At 37.9% G+C, this 17,434-nt stretch overlaps 1 protein-coding gene across 1 annotated transcript; it reads right to left on the minus strand.

Annotated features, from left to right (window-relative positions):
• Positions 1–1,360: 1,360 nt before the first annotated feature.
• strip1 (striatin interacting protein 1) lies at positions 1,361–12,238 on the minus strand. Its single transcript, XM_088337165.1, has 20 exons — positions 12,107–12,238; positions 8,538–8,607; positions 8,378–8,452; positions 8,153–8,287; positions 7,647–7,767; positions 7,025–7,200; positions 6,817–6,944; positions 6,565–6,747; positions 5,746–5,966; positions 5,621–5,686; positions 5,476–5,539; positions 5,319–5,390; positions 5,150–5,224; positions 4,639–4,736; positions 4,285–4,411; positions 4,094–4,194; positions 3,953–4,019; positions 3,751–3,855; positions 2,763–2,967; positions 1,361–1,724 (listed from the first exon to the last, which is right to left on the minus strand). Exons 1-20 carry the CDS (start codon positions 12,215–12,217, stop codon positions 1,477–1,479), a joined length of 2,448 nt encoding a protein of 815 aa, XP_088193291.1. The 5' UTR covers positions 12,218–12,238; the 3' UTR covers positions 1,361–1,476.
• Positions 12,239–17,434: the final 5,196 nt, after the last annotated feature.

The raw sequence follows: 17,434 nt of genomic DNA on the forward strand, positions 1-17,434 counted from the left end.
TTCACTATGTTTTGTGTACCGTTACCCAATGCTAAATCAAGTGCACCCTGGTCATCCTGAAAAAGGGATTACCACTTGTGAGGCACCTTCTCAAGGTTTTTTTCCTCATGCGGAGGTTTTGAGTTTTTCCTTGCCCGCATGTTGGTTTAAGATCAGGCGATGGTGTAATTGTAATCCTGTGCAGTCCTTTGAAACATCTTTTGATTAATGGCTATACAAATAAATGTGACTTGACTTGACGGGCAAGGACGCCTCAAAGGACAATGCCATACAAACTAACACCAGCTGCCGTTAATAATGAGAGAAAAAATGCAACGGCAAAGCCAAGCCCCCAGAGAGCAACGTCAGTGTAATGTTTAAGCAGACTTTTTGAGAAACGTGACAACAATTTCAAGCATTCACAAGAACTTCACACTAAATTCAAGCACTTTTTAATCCTTGGAAATACAACATTAAAATTTAAGCATTTTCAAGGATTTCAAACATCAGTAAAAACCAAGTTTATGATTTCTTACAAAGGAATTGCAACTCAGAGAATTTTTAAAATGCATTACATTATAATAGTAAGAAATATTAGTTGACCATCTGATTTTAGAGCATTGTAGTGTATTTAAAGATTGATTATAAGCATTGAAAACTAGAGTCTTTAATCTAACGGACCATATTAAAAATAAGAATTACTGACCTGGACATGTTTAATTCTTTTCTCATTTTTCTTATTTCTTTTATGTAATGCAAGCTTGGTAAAATTAACATAAAGTACTTTTAAAACACATATACAATGTATAAAGAAGTAGGGGTGAAAGTGCAAGGATTAAGTTTATTCGAATCAAGGCTATATTTTTCTTCTAATCTACTATAAATATTTGAGGAGAAAAGGTCGTATACATATTGCATTTCAAACTAAGATTAAACAAAATATCTGTAAACTTAGTTCTGGGCCTTTAAGCAATAACTGTAATACCGTCTTTATTGGAAAAAAAGACAAAAAACGTAGCAGTCTGATAAATTAAACAGTGAAGACGGAATGTTACATTTATTAAAACGTTGTAAAACATGTAAAATCAGCCTGTACTCCATGGCCTGAGATTATACAGTAAAATTTGTAGTTTGTTTTTCTCCATTAATGCGTTTAAAATATGTAGTGATGTTATATGATCACAGGGGGGAGTGGCTGTAAAGGAAAAACTCCACAAACAGCTTTTGTACACTTGCATGGAAGTGGTGTCATCTCAGAGAACCCAAATACAAAATCATAAGTATCTAATAAACACACCAATGATAGAAACTTTTCAACATTAAATAATTCGTGGGAGATCAAACTGATGGCTGATGGATTAAAAACATTTTCATCTTCCCTCAGCCACCAAATTCATCAATTTCATTTGCTCATCCTAGTGCCCGGTGCCGAGTTCACCTGAACGGCACACTCCGAAGAGTTTGATGATAAAGGAACTAAGATGTGTGGTCACTTTATCACTGCAGCAGCTCCTCCCACGAAATGGGGTTGGAGAAGACCTCTCGTTCCAGCCAGAGGTCGTAGTTCATTTGGAAGTCTTCCGGCAGGTCTACCCGCTGGCCCAAGACGCTTTGCAGGCAGTTGTCAACGGGAAGGAAGTCCGGGTTGCTCTGATTCTTGTCATAGCGCCGACTGTTGAAGCGTTCGATATTGGCACGCAGGGCGCACTCCTCTGCCTGAAAGTCCCATGGACGAGCGTCCAGGTCTGTCCAAAAAGGGATAGTTGATTATGGTTATGTTAGTTGAAGTTAAAAAGAATATTTTGGGGGGGCATGGGGAACACATTGCAAGCAACATTAAAGTGGATTAGTCAAAAATGAGTGACACACGGACTTCAATTATGTAAAAGTAAAAAAAAAAATGATGCAATAAACTAAGTTATTAATATAACTTATCTACACGGCAAGTTTTGCTCAGGTCACATCACATCAAAGGTAAATTAAATGTGTGTTATTTCATTATATGTACAGATCCTCTGTATAAAGCACAGTCGTGTATAACGTGGAACCCTAATTGTTTATTCAAAACCGCTCTCCAGTCAAAAGTAAATTCTTCAGCACATTTTATCTGCCAACGAGGATACTAACATATTAACCTTTGGTGCAGAGGGCGCTGGGTAAGGGGGAGAAGGACGCTGTTGTATAGCCCCGCCCATCCCTACAGCTCACTCAATCAGATTGCTACGGGCGCTTTACTGGAGTTTTGGGTAGTTTACAGTTTAATCTGTAGGTTTTTGTCATGAAGTGTCTTAACAGTAAACATACATTGGTTATAGAGTTTCCATATCAAGGAGGCGTCAGCAATGGGCAGCCAAAATAGGGTCTGTTGGTGTGACTGGGCCCTATATATACTAGAGCAAACTAAGCTTATTTAGTGTTGTCCCGGCTTCGCACTTGCTGAAGACCGCTTCGCGGTTAACATTACATTATGGAATTTCGCAAGTGCTGTTTTACCATCAAGTCAGCTGTACTCATGAAAAGAGTCATATATGGCACGCAAGGTATAGGTTCCCGACCCCTGCTGTGGAGGGATGGGTGCCGACAGGCTGTACTTGCCCAAGGAGGTGGTGCCCCCTACATTCTAGGTGGTTAAGTGGTCCGTGAACCGTGAATGATAAAAGGAAAGATTTTGAAAATGCTTGCTAGTAACTTTTATTAAATTCCAACAAAATTTTGCACACGATTGTTTTCACTTTGTGCAACACTCCCTTGATGCACTCCAGCAGAAATAATCATGATCTCACCGTTTCCGTAGGCCCAGTCATCATTAAGCCGATGTCGGACCTTCTGGTAGATGGCCGACATGGTCTTCATGTTGCTCTTTCGCCACTGACGTCCAAGGTATTTGGTCTGCACTTTCAGCAACTTGAGGACATAGAGCTGCATCATGGCTTGCTTGACCTTGAGCGCCCTCTTTAGGATAGGTGCGGATTTGAACACCACAAGCATCTGAGAAACAGATTAAGTGTAGTTAGCATGGTGGATCACTCCAGCTCTACTTTTCATGTCTTATCCAGAGATCATATTACATTTGGACTTATCCTAATACAACAACAATGATGAAAAAATCAAGAAATCTCATTTCGTGGCTAATGTTTCTATCCACAAAAACATAAAAAATGTAACATTTGTGTCAACAAATCAGTTGTTTTGGTTTCATTTTCAGATGTGATAAACAATCCCAATGTACAAATGATGAATAATGTACTTAAGGATCTTCCCTTGTGTTGAGTCAAACATGTCCAAATTGTTATTATTTAGTTTAATTTATCATTAATTTATCTTTCTGCAGTGTTAATTGTTCCCTTTAAAATTGTTATTTTATAGTGTTGTTTGACTGTTTATGCCAATTTTGTTAGTAATGATGCTGTGTTCAATAAAAAGCTATCATGTTGATTTTAAGTTAGTTGTAAAAATGAGACTTCTTTATTATAAAATTGTAAAGTTACTGTACGCGGATTTATTAGAATAGAAAAAGAACAGTGCTATCATTTATGCAAAAAATACGGCCAATATTTCCTCATAATCATTTAAATGATAATAACCATAATTTAAAAAGTAGATATTGAAGGACATGTACAATATTAAAGTGTTTTATCAACATTAGAGTTGGTCTACACTACAATATTGGTATGCATAGTCAAAGTGTTTATTTATTTCTGCACTAAGTAAGGTCTTCTATTAAAGAGTAATGCATTCCATGAAACTATATGTGTGTCTCCAAAGACTCACCATTGTTCTTGAGTGCTTCCACTTGGTTAGTTTATTGAGAATCCTCAGCAGGTTAATGCAGGAAAATAGGTTCCTCCAGCAAAACTGATTGTTGTCTCCTGCTTCCTGCAAAAACAACATCAATATTAAATGTTTATTGAGGAATACAGAAAATTGGGCGACCGGACAATGTCGCATAAAAGGACGACAAGGGAAAACTTGCCAAACTCTCTGCCGTTAATTCAGGGAGTTCGTGCACCACGCAAAACGGAAAATCTAGCACGGATATGCTGCAAAACATGACAAATGGGCAAAGGGTTACATTCTATCCTTTTTAATGATTAGCGGTTGTAAAACAAGGCACCTGTTCTTGGCTGTGATGTAAGACATGATGTTCTGATTGAAGAACTTCAAAATGAGGGGGATGCAGTTGGCAAACACCAAGTGTTGAGCCATGTATTCAAACTAGCAAAAAAAATAAGGCAATCTTTAGCAAAACCGACTGAAATTGTATTGAAATGAAATCGACATGTGCAACATTTTAATGAAGTGTACTTGGTAGATGTGGTTGAGTTTGAAGTGTTTGAGGAGCAGCAGCAGGATGGCAGAGATGGCCTTCACGATGATCTCTTTGTGTCGATTGACGTCAACACCAAGTTTCATGCTCTGCAAAACAGTGGTCCTGAAATAGGAACAAACAAACTTCAACATATTTGACAAATTCTGTCTTGTCACTGTAAAGAGGAATCAATTTAACAGGGTCGTAATGGTGGTTGTTGTTCACTTGCAGTGTAAAACATGCTTGTTCTTTAAATCTTTTCCTTGAACACAATCAATAATGTAAAACAGATTCTAAAAGTAGAAAGGCTATTTTGAGCAAGAACAGAAAGAGAATGACGAATCACTTACGGCATCTCTTCTGGCAGAACATCAGCCAGGATGTTGATGGAATCCGTTTTGGCTTTGGAGGTCGGCGCTGCTGCAAGAAGAATCTTTAAAAGAGCGATCTGAATACCAAAAAATAAAAATTGATGCATTAGTAACTGCCTTTCAGTTGTAAACGATCAAGTGAAAGTTTTCAAGTATTTATAATTAGACACAGTGATGTGATTGCTCAATTGAATCATTTCGTATTTACAGGAAATTACAGGACAAACGTCTGTTTTAACCCTGGTTTTTTTAAACAGAAAAAAAAAGTTTCATAGGACATACATCACACACTGAAGCTAAAAGCTTAGTAAATTAAATAATTTATTTTAGGATCCAGTTTTTCAATTTGAACTGTGCATTAATTACGAAAACTACAGTATTCACAGTATTAAGGTGTTTCCAGTGGGTCTCTGGTATTTTATTCATGTTTTGTCCTTAAACAAAGCATAACAGGTGACAAAGATCGTCTGTCTTGTGTGAGAGCCCTGACCATGTACTGAGGTAATGTAGGTAGGATTCCCTGATAGAGCAGTTCAGTGGCACACATCTCCACTTCCTCTTCTCCCTATAAAACGAAGTAGCATAAACATAAGCATAAATAAAGACCTCTCTATATATAATAGAAGCTATAGTCTTGCCCAAAAATCTTTTTAACTTACCCCTGACAGAGGTGTTTTCTGAAACTCCTCCTCTCTTGCGATCTGAATCTCAGCTATGGACACGTATTTATGCTAAAAGGGTAATAATGTAAGAAAAAGACAAATAATGAAAGAGTAGAGAAAAATCTTTCAAAAAGTGTTTGAAATAATGCAATACCTGTTTTAGTGTCTTGATGCTCTCGTGAATAGGTCTGGGTAACCCAACAACCGTATCAGTATCGCTGTTAGAAATATGATAAAAGACGGTTGGTTTACTTCTGTTGTGTAAATACAAAAACAACATCTTACTATGCATTGCTTACCACCCAAGTGTGTAACCGATAAATTTACTTCTACTGGACTCCAGGAAATTTTCAATATCTTTTTCCCTGTTGAAAAAAAACATGATATCATATGGCCAGAAATACCCCCAAAAAAAAAGATTTACCTCACTTTGGGGGCCCACGGCAACCCTTTGGGGAAAGACAGCCTTTCTGATGGAGGATGAGGTATAGGTGGAGGCATCACCTCATCCCTTTCTAATGGGAAAGTTTCGACTTCCATCGAGTTATCATTGTCATCGTTATCGTCCTCATCCTCGCGGGCGTCGTCCGCCTTGTAAGGGTCCTTTTCATTGAATGCGTCAAGGTTGTCCTGTTTAATCAGAGCCTGTTTAAAGAGAAAATAGTGAGCTCAAAAAGAATGGACTAATGAGTCTTTAGAAAAATATAGCTGGGAATACAACATTTTTATGACACGCATTCGATTATCACAGACCGTATATTCCACTTTACTTAGTGCACCTGATTTTAAGCTGCATGCTCAAAATTTGGAACCAAACACAATTTTGTTTATGTACAAGTTGCACTGGATTTTATGCCAAAGCACAACCAGCCATTAAAATGAACTAGTTCACATCCTTTTCTTACATTTTTAGACCGAAGCTCGCCTGGGGTCGATGGCGTGAGAATTTCGCATTCTTGCCTTTGGCTACAAAACGCCAATGGTACAGTGCCCCTGCACACCTGAAACCGCTCTCAGCGGCATCATCACAGCTGTGTTTTGTATACAGAGCGCATGCATTGTGGAAAAGAGCAGCTCACCGTTTACTTTGGTGCCACCATGTAAAAAAAAAAAGAATAAGCCGCCGTGTTTAAAATGTAGCAAAAGAGTAGCGGCTTGTATTACGGAACTTACAGTAATCAAGGTTGGTTTTTACATTGAAAGCTTTGCTGACATTGAAACCAATCTCAAGAACAACACATACTTTATGTTCACGCCGCGCCCTCTTTTGTTGCTGCTCCAAAAGGTCAGAAGCAGAGGCAGGAGGGGAAGCAGCCCTCATACTGCGTACGACGTGAATGCTGTCTTCTGGGAGAGGGGAAAGACCAAGCTTCTCACGCTTATGGACTTTTATAGTTTGAAGCTGTTCAAATCCTCCGAGTGTGAACTGCAGAAGAGAGTAGTTTTAGGTCTCACACCTAACATCTATGGTAAATATATATACCCTAGCCTTTACCAGTATGCTCTTCCACAACAGTAGCAACACCTTCTTCATGGGGAAGTGAGGTGCATGGCCGCTACAGAACTTGGTAACCATTCCAAAGAGCATGACTGCAATAGGCTCATTGTTGTATAGAGGAGAACCTATTCATTGAATGCCATTGATTAAAAATAATTCTATGACACAATTCTTCTGTTGGATCTCAATGGATTGGGCTACCCACCCAGTTCTGCTCTGAAGGTTTCCCTGATAACTCTCCATTCTGCCATGTCTGTTGGGTCGTCCTGCTGGATGGTTTCTACCATCAGGTACATGATGTTGAGCAGCACTCGGAGATCTGTGCTATCAGCAAGGGAGATGGCTGGTTTTCTGACAGCACTGCTACAAGCAGCACTGTTACTAAGAAAGAAAAATGCGGTATTTGTTATGATCCATCTTTAGAATGATTTAAGCGAGTCATATCCTGTTTCTTAAGGGTTTTGCACAATTTCTCATTGCCACTGATTATCCTGTCACATTACAAGGCACTCTAGAATACCTCTTCATAGTGAGATGTTTTAAGGATATAGAACACAATGTCTAAGTCAAGGCCCGCGGGCCACATCCAGGGGTCTTATAACCCAGTGCCCCTTGTAGTGCAGAAAATACGGTACATACAATTTTTATTACACTCGAACTCTTATTTAAACTTTGTTGTTGGGTGTCGATTTGAAGGGAAATTCATATTTCTTTTGACATAAATGTAAACATTTACACTTAAACCACTGACGATGAAATGATACCTTAAGAGCCCTAAGTAAAGTAGTTATCATTGAAAACATTAGAATAAAATGTTGACAACTTACTCAATCTCCATGTTGAGCAGTTCTACCAAGGCAGAAAAAGTACCAACTTCCAACAGCAGAAAGGTGTTGTATCTCATCCAATGCTGCACCTCGGCCTCAGAACTGCACTCGCTAAAGGTACCTATGTTTTAACAAGTAAATATGAAGACAATTAATAGTTTCAGTCAGTAATTTTGTATAGATTTATACGGGGGTCTCCAACGTGGTGTTCACAGGCAGCTGAAGCCCCCAAGGACCTGTTTTGAAAATAGTTCACCAGTTCTGGGTCAATGTGATTTTCTAATTAAATGATGATTTATTTTAGTGGTTGATTGAGTCTATTTACCCCACTTCAAAAATGTAACTTGATTTAAACATAGTAACAACATAATAATGGCATCATAAGATATTATTTTAGAATGGCAACCAAAACTGAGAGCCCATTGCACTAATTAGTAACACAAAGTGGCTCTCAGCTTGAAATAAGTTAGAGACCCCTGATTAATAGTAAAACCATTCATACTGACCTTGCACCATGTAAAGAATGGCTCTAGCAACCTTTAGCCTTTTATCTCGAGCAGTCACCTCCAGTCCATCAAGCATACGCATAGCGTGTGCCCGGTGTTGAGGTGCTTCAAGCTCTGTCCACTTCTTATCACACACTGAGTAATAATGGGACACAAAGAAAACGGAAAAGTTTTCTAGCTTTGCAATAAACAATTCCATCAGGCAAGTACTTCAATGGTACAAACCATGTGCTCTGAATTCTTCATCAAAGCATTTTCTATTGAGAGAAAACTCAGGCCCTTCAGTATAACTGTACAGCTCTAGAACACACAACAGAAGTGCAAACCATAAAGGCCAATGTTGTCACAACAGAAACACAAGTAGATTAAAAAATTAATAATTTACCTGAGAGTTCTGCACCCCATTTGTCCGTATCAGCATATTCAAACTCAAGGTCTGGAGACTCAGAAAAGCCCTAGGTAAAAATAGATTGTTTAATGCACTTACAGGGTCAAAATTGAAATCTATATTGTATTTTACAACTGGGGTAAGAAGTAGATCGTGTATTGAGGAGGGAAAAGAACATATTGCTGAGTTACAACAGAAATTTAAAGAATTGAAGAGTAAGTGAAGGTGCAATAGCATGAATGTTTTCAGAACTGGATTAATGTAATTGAATTAAATTGTCTTTATTTTCATTGATTCATTGATTCAAGATTAGGCATGGCTCTCTAAGGTAAACATATAAGGAAAACCTTAAATAGATAAATATGTTTTATGAATGTAAGGATAAATATACAAACATATTTACAATGTAGTGCTTAGAGACTTGCCTACATTCTAATAATAGCGCACTGAAAAAAAATAGTGCATCAGAACAAAAGTGCAATGAAAAGTAGAGCAATTACATTTAGCAGTGGCAAAAATTCCCAAATAAGACGCAAGATATATATTTTTGCAGTTTTGTGCACTGGAGCTGGCCCTGGGGAAGAAGTAGTCTCCTAGCTTGTTTGTCCTTGTTTTAGGGGACCTTTATGCTGTGTTTAAGACACAGAGTTTATATTTAATATATAATATACTTGTGAAATGTCTAGAAAAGGGGCTACCAATGTGGTACGCGCCGGCACCAGGTAGCCTTGTAAGAACAAGCCCACGGACTTGTTCTGAAAATAGCTCACCAGTTATGCATCATTGTGACTTTCTAGGAAATGTGATTTCTAACTGGTATGTTATAGTGAATGACTGAGCCAAGTTTAACCACAAATCTATTTTACATGGTGGTAATAACTTAGTAACAATATAGTACAAATATAAGTTGATATTTTAGAACTGGGGCAGCACGGTGATGCAGTGGTTAGCGCGTGTGTGGCACAGTTCTAAGGTCTTGGGAACCTCCTGTGTGGGTTCAAATCCAGCTACCGGACTTCCTGTGCAGAGTTTGTATGTTCTCCCCGTGCTTGCGTGGGTTTCCTCCGGGCACTCCGGTTTCCTCCCACATTCCAAAGACATGCATTTCAGGTGGATTGGCCGGTCCAAATTGTCCCTAGGTGTGAATGAGCGAGCGAGTTGTCTGTTCCTGTGTGCCCTGCGATTGGCTGGCAACCAGTTCAGGGTGTCCCCCGCCCACTGCCCGATGACTGCTGGGATGGGCTCCAGCACCCCCGTGACCCTACTGAGGATAAGCGGTGCAACTAATGAGATGAGATTTTAGAACTGCACATGAAACTGGTAGCCCTTCGCGATAAATGTCCACAAACTATTAAAGTCTCATTTTTCTAGGAGAACATAGTTACCGTACATACAATGGATATTTTGATGGATTCAGTTAAAAGTTTCACTCATATATCAAATATTCTCAAATACTTTTAAACGGCCCAAAAAAATGTCATCTTTCCAAAATCCAACTTTCCTCTTTTTGGGTAATAGTTTTTAAATTTTGCTAGAATAAAATGTTTAGAAATAGTTGATAAGTGCTGTGGAATGCTCTACCCTCTGTGATTTGATCCAGACCTCAGTAGAACTATGCTTTAAACACACTTATATTCTATACCAGGGGTCGGGAACCTTTTTGACTCAAAGAGCCATAAAAGCAAAAAAATATTAATTTTATTTTGGGAAAGAGTCACACCATATATTATGAGACAAATTTACTAAATTGCTAAACCGGCGCCCCAGACAAAAGCTTAGTCTTCAGCACATTTATTTTTGATGATTTGATAAAAATTATGAAAAGAGAATAATGCCAGAGCCCCTGTCCCAAATTCAACAAACATACCACTTTAAACTTGTCTCTTTCTTGCAATTACTCAAGATCGGTTAAACTCCTTTTGACCCTTTTTTTCATACATATTGGTTTCAAAACCAAATGCAAGCATTTATTTTGTAAAAACGTCACAACATTCTGAGAATAGGGAGCCTTATGTGCTTACCTTTGGCGAGAGATGGGAGGGAATGCTTGTACTTTTTGCATAGCTCCACCCATCCTTCCCACTCACCCAATCAAATGACTAAGTTCTCTTTCGGTGTTTTGGCGTATTTAAAGTTCTGTGGATATATCATAAAGTATCTGAACACTGAACACAGATTATATAGTAAACTTTTAAATAAAGGATTCTTTAGCGTTGTACAGCCAAAACGAGTTTTTGTTTCCCCTTTTTTTGTGTGACACCTTGACTGTAAATTGTAGTGAAAAACGTGTCCTATATATACTGCGAAGTGTTACCTTTGTACTTAGCTTTGGTTTGGCTTTGCGTGTACCTGAATAGGATAGACAACTCCTGTTTTGAACAAAATGGAGAAATTTTGCATGCAATCAAATTGGTCTCTGAGCCACAGATACTCATAGAAAGAGCCATATATGGCTCGCGAGCCATAAGTTCCCGACCCCTGTTCTATACCTTATGAATGACCTATATTTCATGTTGATGATGTCTGTTTATTGATACCCTTGCAACATGCATTGCAGCCTGGTCATCCTTGAAGGGGGATTACCTCATGCGCGGCCCCTTCTCAAGGTTTATATTTACCTCATGCTGAGGTTTTGAGTTTTTCCTTGCCCTCATTGTAGGTTTTAGATCTGGGGATGGTGTAATAACCATCTGTAGTCCGGTCCTTTGAGACTTCTTGTGATTGAGGGCTATACAAAAAACATGACTTTACCTGACTATTATTTTCTACATTTCTAAAAATATCTGTGATTGTTTCCTTTTTATTGTTTCAAAAATATTGCCCGAGTCCGCCCAATTCTCTCAGTCATACATAGAGTTGCTGTCGCAAGCTTTAATCTCATGCTGTTGAGATTATTGAAGTTCCATGCTCTCCGGATACCCCAAAAATAATATCGTAGGGCAGCTGTTGCAAAATTCAGGACCACGCTTGCTAGCGGTTGGGATCACATGATACCAGATTTATTCTCGCTGCATTTGCTTCCTTTGTGATTTGTGATTTATTTTAAGGTGATTTTATTAGATTTTAGGTTACTTTTTTCATTTTAAATGCTATTAAACAGCGCTTTGAGTAGCATTTTGGTTTGGTTGAATTAAATATAATCGTGGGAAGTGTGTAGTAGCTAAACAAGACAATAAAAGCAAATCACGTGAAATTGCTGGGCTTACGATAACGTTTAAAGCTGTTAAATGGAGTTTTCAATAGGTGCAGTAATTCGAGACAGCTGATTCTCTTCATAGCTCGTCTTTTCCAAGATAGCACTTCCTGTGTCTGTTACCAGATTAATAGCTACAGTAACGGCGAATTCGACATTATTTTAAATGACAATACACCATTTAACTGAAGCAATGCACAGACATTGCGAACTGTTTTTTTTCTGCAAGGGAAAAAAATGATAAAAACATATTCGGTGACCGAGCTAGCTAGAGATGCTGTATGTGGCCTCGGCCATCTGAAGTCTCAATTTAAAAAGACAAAAACAAAAACAGACATTATAATATCAATCCCTCGAACAAATTTACACTTACCTCTGAATCTTTTCTCGGGTTGCGAGTAAATTCCCCCTTACTTTTGTTCGGGAGCATAGCTCTCTGTTTATTGTTTACAAGTAGTCCACCGCCGTTTCCTCCGACCTCCATTTTTTGAGAGGCCACAGCGTCTTCTCGCGAGACGAGATATCATAACGAGATTAACCAACGAATGGTGAAAACAAACCGACGTCCCTCATAGAGTTGAATTATTTTTAAGGCGTATTTTTGTTTTATTTTATTTTTAGGAAATATCATAAATTTATTCGACATTAATATGCTTTATATATTATTCTGTATCTAAATAGAAATGTCCATGGGTACTCTAGTTCAATGTGTTTCAACCTTTTTTAAGCCAAGGCACTTTTTTTTAATTGAATAATTTCTCGAGGCACACTGTCCGTCAAAGTGTTTAAAATCAGTTTTACGTTTTCTATGTGTAACGGGTGTAATAATAACTTTTATTTTATTGAAATTCCTGCTAAAATATGTGTATAGTTTTTGGTAAATGTACTGCAATGCTGAGTCCAACAGTGCCATCTGCTGGTATGGGGTGGGGTTTGGTTTTGGCTTCTAACATGTGACCAGGAGGCGGGGTTTGTTGTCAGTTTTACCAGAGTACTACAAAGGTAAGACATATCTTTTGGTGCTCCACAAAATAAGTTAATTTTAAACATTATAACCCCAGCTGACAAATCTCTCACCATGCATAGTAATGTGATTGATATTGTCAAGCTGTTTTGATTTATTTTCGTTTTGTTTCTGTTTTACTAAATATTAATTCCCCTTGTAGAGATCAAAGAGATCAAACCCAGCAGAAAAAGCTAATGTTGTGACTCATCCATTTGCAGGTACTGTAATAATAAAAACCTCATCATCCAGTCCAGCGTGAATGTGGATCTTTGGTGGGACACGTACACCGCGGTTACATTGGTGCCGTGACCCGTGACTTCATTCAAACTCTCCGAACCGAGGACTGTCCTACCTGCCACATCGTTTCATGAAGTCATCAGCTCACAGTATTTAAAATTGCTATACAGTGACGTGTTACTCAGGCTACTGATTTATTTTGTGATTTTGACTCATTTACATATTCGAAACATGTTTAATCAGAGCACGAGTGACATTTCTGAGGGTGTAGCTGATCAGATGAAAAATATTATTCAGGAGATAGGACATAAATTGGCTGATAGCATATTCTCAAATATTCAGTCACATAATATAGTAGCTCCTAACGCTGCTGCCACACAAGATGTAGCAAACAGATTGAGTCACCATCAGGCTCCAATGGTTCTGTGACATCAGAAGAAGTTGCTGCTGTCTTCAGTGCTCAGTCCACTGGTGGCGTGGGTCAAGTGATGGGAACAGATGCTAACTTCAATCTTCTGCAGAAGGGAGATCAGTCAACGGCACTCCCACAGAGTCAGCATATTCTCAAATATTCAGTCACATAATATAGTAGCTCCTAACGCTGCTGCCACACAAGATGTAGCAAACAGATTGAGTCAGGTGGTTACGCAGAGAAAGGTTAAGGAACCGCCGTCATTTATTGGGGATGGCTCAGACTCAATAACAATACATGAGTGGGAAGATCTAATGAGGACATTTACCTGCAAATGGATGAGTCACAACATTAGCTTTTTCTGCTGGGTTTGATCTCTTTGATCTCTACAAGGGGAATTAATATTTAGTAAAACAGAAACAAAACGAAAATAAATCAAAACAGCTTGACAATATCAATCACATTACTATGCATGGTGAGAGATTTGTCAGCTGGGGTTATAATGTTTAAAATTAACTTATTTTGTGGAGCACCAAAAGATATGTCTTACCTTTGTAGTACTCTGGTAAAACTGACAACAAACCCCGCCTCCTGGTCACATGTTAGAAGCCAAAACCAAACCCCACCCCATACCAGCAGATGGCACTGTTGGACTCAGCATTGCAGTACATTTACCAAAAACTATACACATATTTTAGCAGGAATTTCAATAAAATAAAAGTTATTATTACACCCGTTACATATGTCATCATTAAATTATGGTGTTGCCTAAATTGACAGTATTAAATGGACAGTGTATAATGCGTTATGACTACATGTCACTGTTTTGTGTAGTGCAGGCAAAAACAAGTAAGAAAATTACAAATTCTGGAGACCCAGTGATCAAAGCGCTCTAGTTTTATATTTATTTTTCACAGACTTTTGCAAAGAAAGAAAAAGAAATAAATTATTTATAATCTAAGACAAAGAGGAACAGGGAAAAGAACAAAAAGAGAAACAAAACTTAAAAAGAAAAATATAAAGAAAAAGAGAAATAACAGAGGGAAAATTAATGAAAAGGGGAAAAGAATAAAAATTAAGAGAGGAAAAAAAGTGAGAAGGGAAAAATAAATGGTTTTTTGTTTTTTGGGAGTCCGTAGCATCAAGATGACAGACAACCATATCAGATCCTCCCAGTGGACATCATAGTATGTGAAATAAATACCAAATTTTCAGCTTACAAGAATAAAAAGGCACTTTTATATGATAATTCATGTATTTTTGCTCATTATTCAAACCAATATTGTTTTTTTTAATGAATGAAAGTTGCATTCAACCATTAGGAGGTGCTAAATAATGGTCATTTTAAGTTTTTTGTACTGATTTAGGGTCATCGTGGCTCAGGAGGTGGTAATGGTTAATTTTGTTTAATAATTTTACCGTAATTTTGGATTATATTTGTAACCTGTTTTTTATGTTTTACTGTAGTTGTATCTTGTTTTTCTAGAAATTATCAAAAATAGTACATAAAATGAGCAAACCATACCTGACAGTGGAACATTTTGTTTTCACTAGGTTGTAACGTTTTCATCTTTTTTGTTTAGGTAAAATGAGGCGGGGTGGAAACATATGTTGGCCTGGCGAGGGATGGGCACCACCAGGCTGTACTTGCCCAACAAACACAACAGGAAAATGGAGCCCCTACGACTCTAGTGGTTAAGGGATACAGACACCCAGCCACTCAAATGAGAAAATAAGCAAATTCATATGCAATATTTTACTCAATTTGATTTATTTGCAGGCAGCACAGAGGCGCAGTGGTTAGCGCCTCTGCGGCACAGTTCTGAGGTCATGAGATTTAACCTACCTGTGTGGAGTTTGCATATTCTCCCGGTGCTTGCGTGGGGTTTCCTCCCACATTCCAAAAACATGCGTGTTAGGTTAATTGGCCGGTCCAAATTGTCCCAAGGTGTGAATGAGCGTGTGAGTTGTCTGTCCCTGTGTGCCCTGCGACTGGCTAGCAACCAGTTCAGGGTGTCCCCTGCCCACTACCGGAAGATAGCTGGGATGAGCTCCAGCACCCCTGTGACCCTACTGAGGATAATGGATGGATTTATTTGCAGGGCAGCACAGCGGCGCAGCGGTTAGAGCGCGTGCAGCAAAGTTCTGAGGTCATGAGATCGAACCTTCCTGTGTGGAGTTTGCATGTTCTCCCCGTGCTTGTGTGGGTTTCCATGAATAAATGATTTATTTGCAATCCTAACCAGCTTCATTAAATAAAGGCAATAGATATATTTTTCAGTACTGCTTTATGAGCACATAATTAGTATGTTAAAAAATAGCATTCTTCTGTCACCTACTAATATGAATGAGTGTTATATTTACTAAGAAAGCGAATATACTGAACGATGGCATGCTTTTTGGTAAAAAATAAAATTGGGAAAATTCCTGAACTGCTCCGTTTCCTTACATGTGGTCTTCACATACTGGGTGGATAAAAGAACAGCACAGTGAATGTGAGAATGTTTTACCCTCCTGCGCAAACGCCAGTTTTCTATATAATTGGATTTTTTTTCCTGTTAAAATTTGAAGTCTGAGTTGAAGTTTAGCCAAGCTTCATGTTCCTCTCTGAAATAACTAAGCAAGAGCAAAAGTTTGAAATCTTACTTCCAGGGTCAGTCTTGCAGTGAGTTTGGTTTGAAACCTAAACATGATGGTGCGTTTATATTACATGTCTTTCATCCATTAAGGCAACGAGGTGTATATAACTTGATAATTCTCTCCTATATCTGTTTCTACTTGCTTTCATACACCGACTTACGACCTCTCATTCTTTTTGACCACGCTGACACCATACCCTTGTTCATTAAGAAACCAATTTAGAAAATGGTTTAGCTACTTTAGGGGCGCTTTATATTATAAGCCCCTTAAAAGTTATGCTTTGCTTCTTGTAAAATAATACACCAAAGACATTTTCTAAGTTACCAGCAGTTTATTAAAGGGAACAGTGCAGGAGTCATTTTGCCACAAAAACACGGTTGTGATCGTGTTTTACGACGAGTTGCTGTGCTCAAGACCTACTTTGAATAGTGCAGTCTTCGCAACAAAGACTACAAAGTGTGACTGTAAAAGTAATATCCAGTTGACAACCATCAGCTTCAAATAAAGCACCCATACATTCATACTTTCTGTTAACTGATAAACTATTTTAAAAGTAGTTATTATTCATAAAAGCAATTTGAATCCAATATAGATAGAAATGAAATAATTTTGGGAAAAAAATCAGTGTAGGACATGGGAAGGCAAACCTTTCGAGTCATGTTAAAGAAAATTGACAAAGAACCGTTCTGAGCAGGAAAACAATCATTTTTTTTGTATCTACTGATATATTCTCAAATCTGAAATATTATCATGGCCATTTTAAACAGACCTTTCATTTTTTTGCACATTCCAGTCAGGAAAAAGTAAAAAAATAAAATAAAAGGCCAATAAATGTAGACAAGTCTTTTTAAAAGAGCAGCGATGAGATTCCTTTTTTGTCTCTAAATAAACAGTTTAATCAAATTGGTTTTGAAACTCTGAGTAAAACCAAATTCATAAATTGAAACTCAAAATACAAAATGACTTGCTCAGAAGTTGTTTGTTTTTCATTAAATTTGATAATTGTCTCGATAAATGAAAAAAATGGATGAGAATAAATGGCAAGTAAAGAAAATTTTTGCCAGAAATTTGAATGATGGGGATAGGAATGTCTGTAAATTTAACAAATATTCATTAGTACCTTTTAAAACCATTTTATATATTATTATATTTTTAACATTTTCCCTTTGCGGAACAGATAAAAAAGCCTGACGGGCCGCATGTGGCTTGCCGCCCATAGTTTGCCCACCTTGAGTTTAGGGGATGATTGTGATTTTTACAAAGAAGCACATAGATTAAAGTAATTCATTACAAGGTGTAGTCACTTAAAATTGCTGACTACACGACCAGGATTTAATCATTCATGATAGAAGAAAACTGCATAGCATAGAAAGCATGTTGAGCAAATACTTGAAATAATACAGGAC

This window comes from Urocampus carinirostris, chromosome 6, assembly GCF_059441175.1.
Source record: "Urocampus carinirostris isolate Australia breed hairy pipefish chromosome 6, RoL_Ucar_1.0, whole genome shotgun sequence".
Taxonomy (NCBI): Eukaryota; Metazoa; Chordata; class Actinopteri; order Syngnathiformes; family Syngnathidae; genus Urocampus; species Urocampus carinirostris.

What these genes read in the sequence shown, in the direction of transcription:
- strip1 (XM_088337165.1), bottom strand. Translation starts at nt 12,217, where the DNA reads ATGGAGGTCGGAGGAAACGGCGGTGGACTACTTGTAAACAATAAACAG. An exon ending in AGAAAACACCTCTGTCAGGG is followed by an intron (nt 5,225 to 5,318) that starts GTAAGTTAAAAA and finishes TTCGTTTTATAG; the next exon opens with GGAGAAGAGGAAGTGGAGAT. An exon ending in GGAAGCACTCAAGAACAATG is followed by an intron (nt 2,968 to 3,750) that starts GTGAGTCTTTGG and finishes TCTGTTTCTCAG; the next exon opens with ATGCTTGTGGTGTTCAAATC.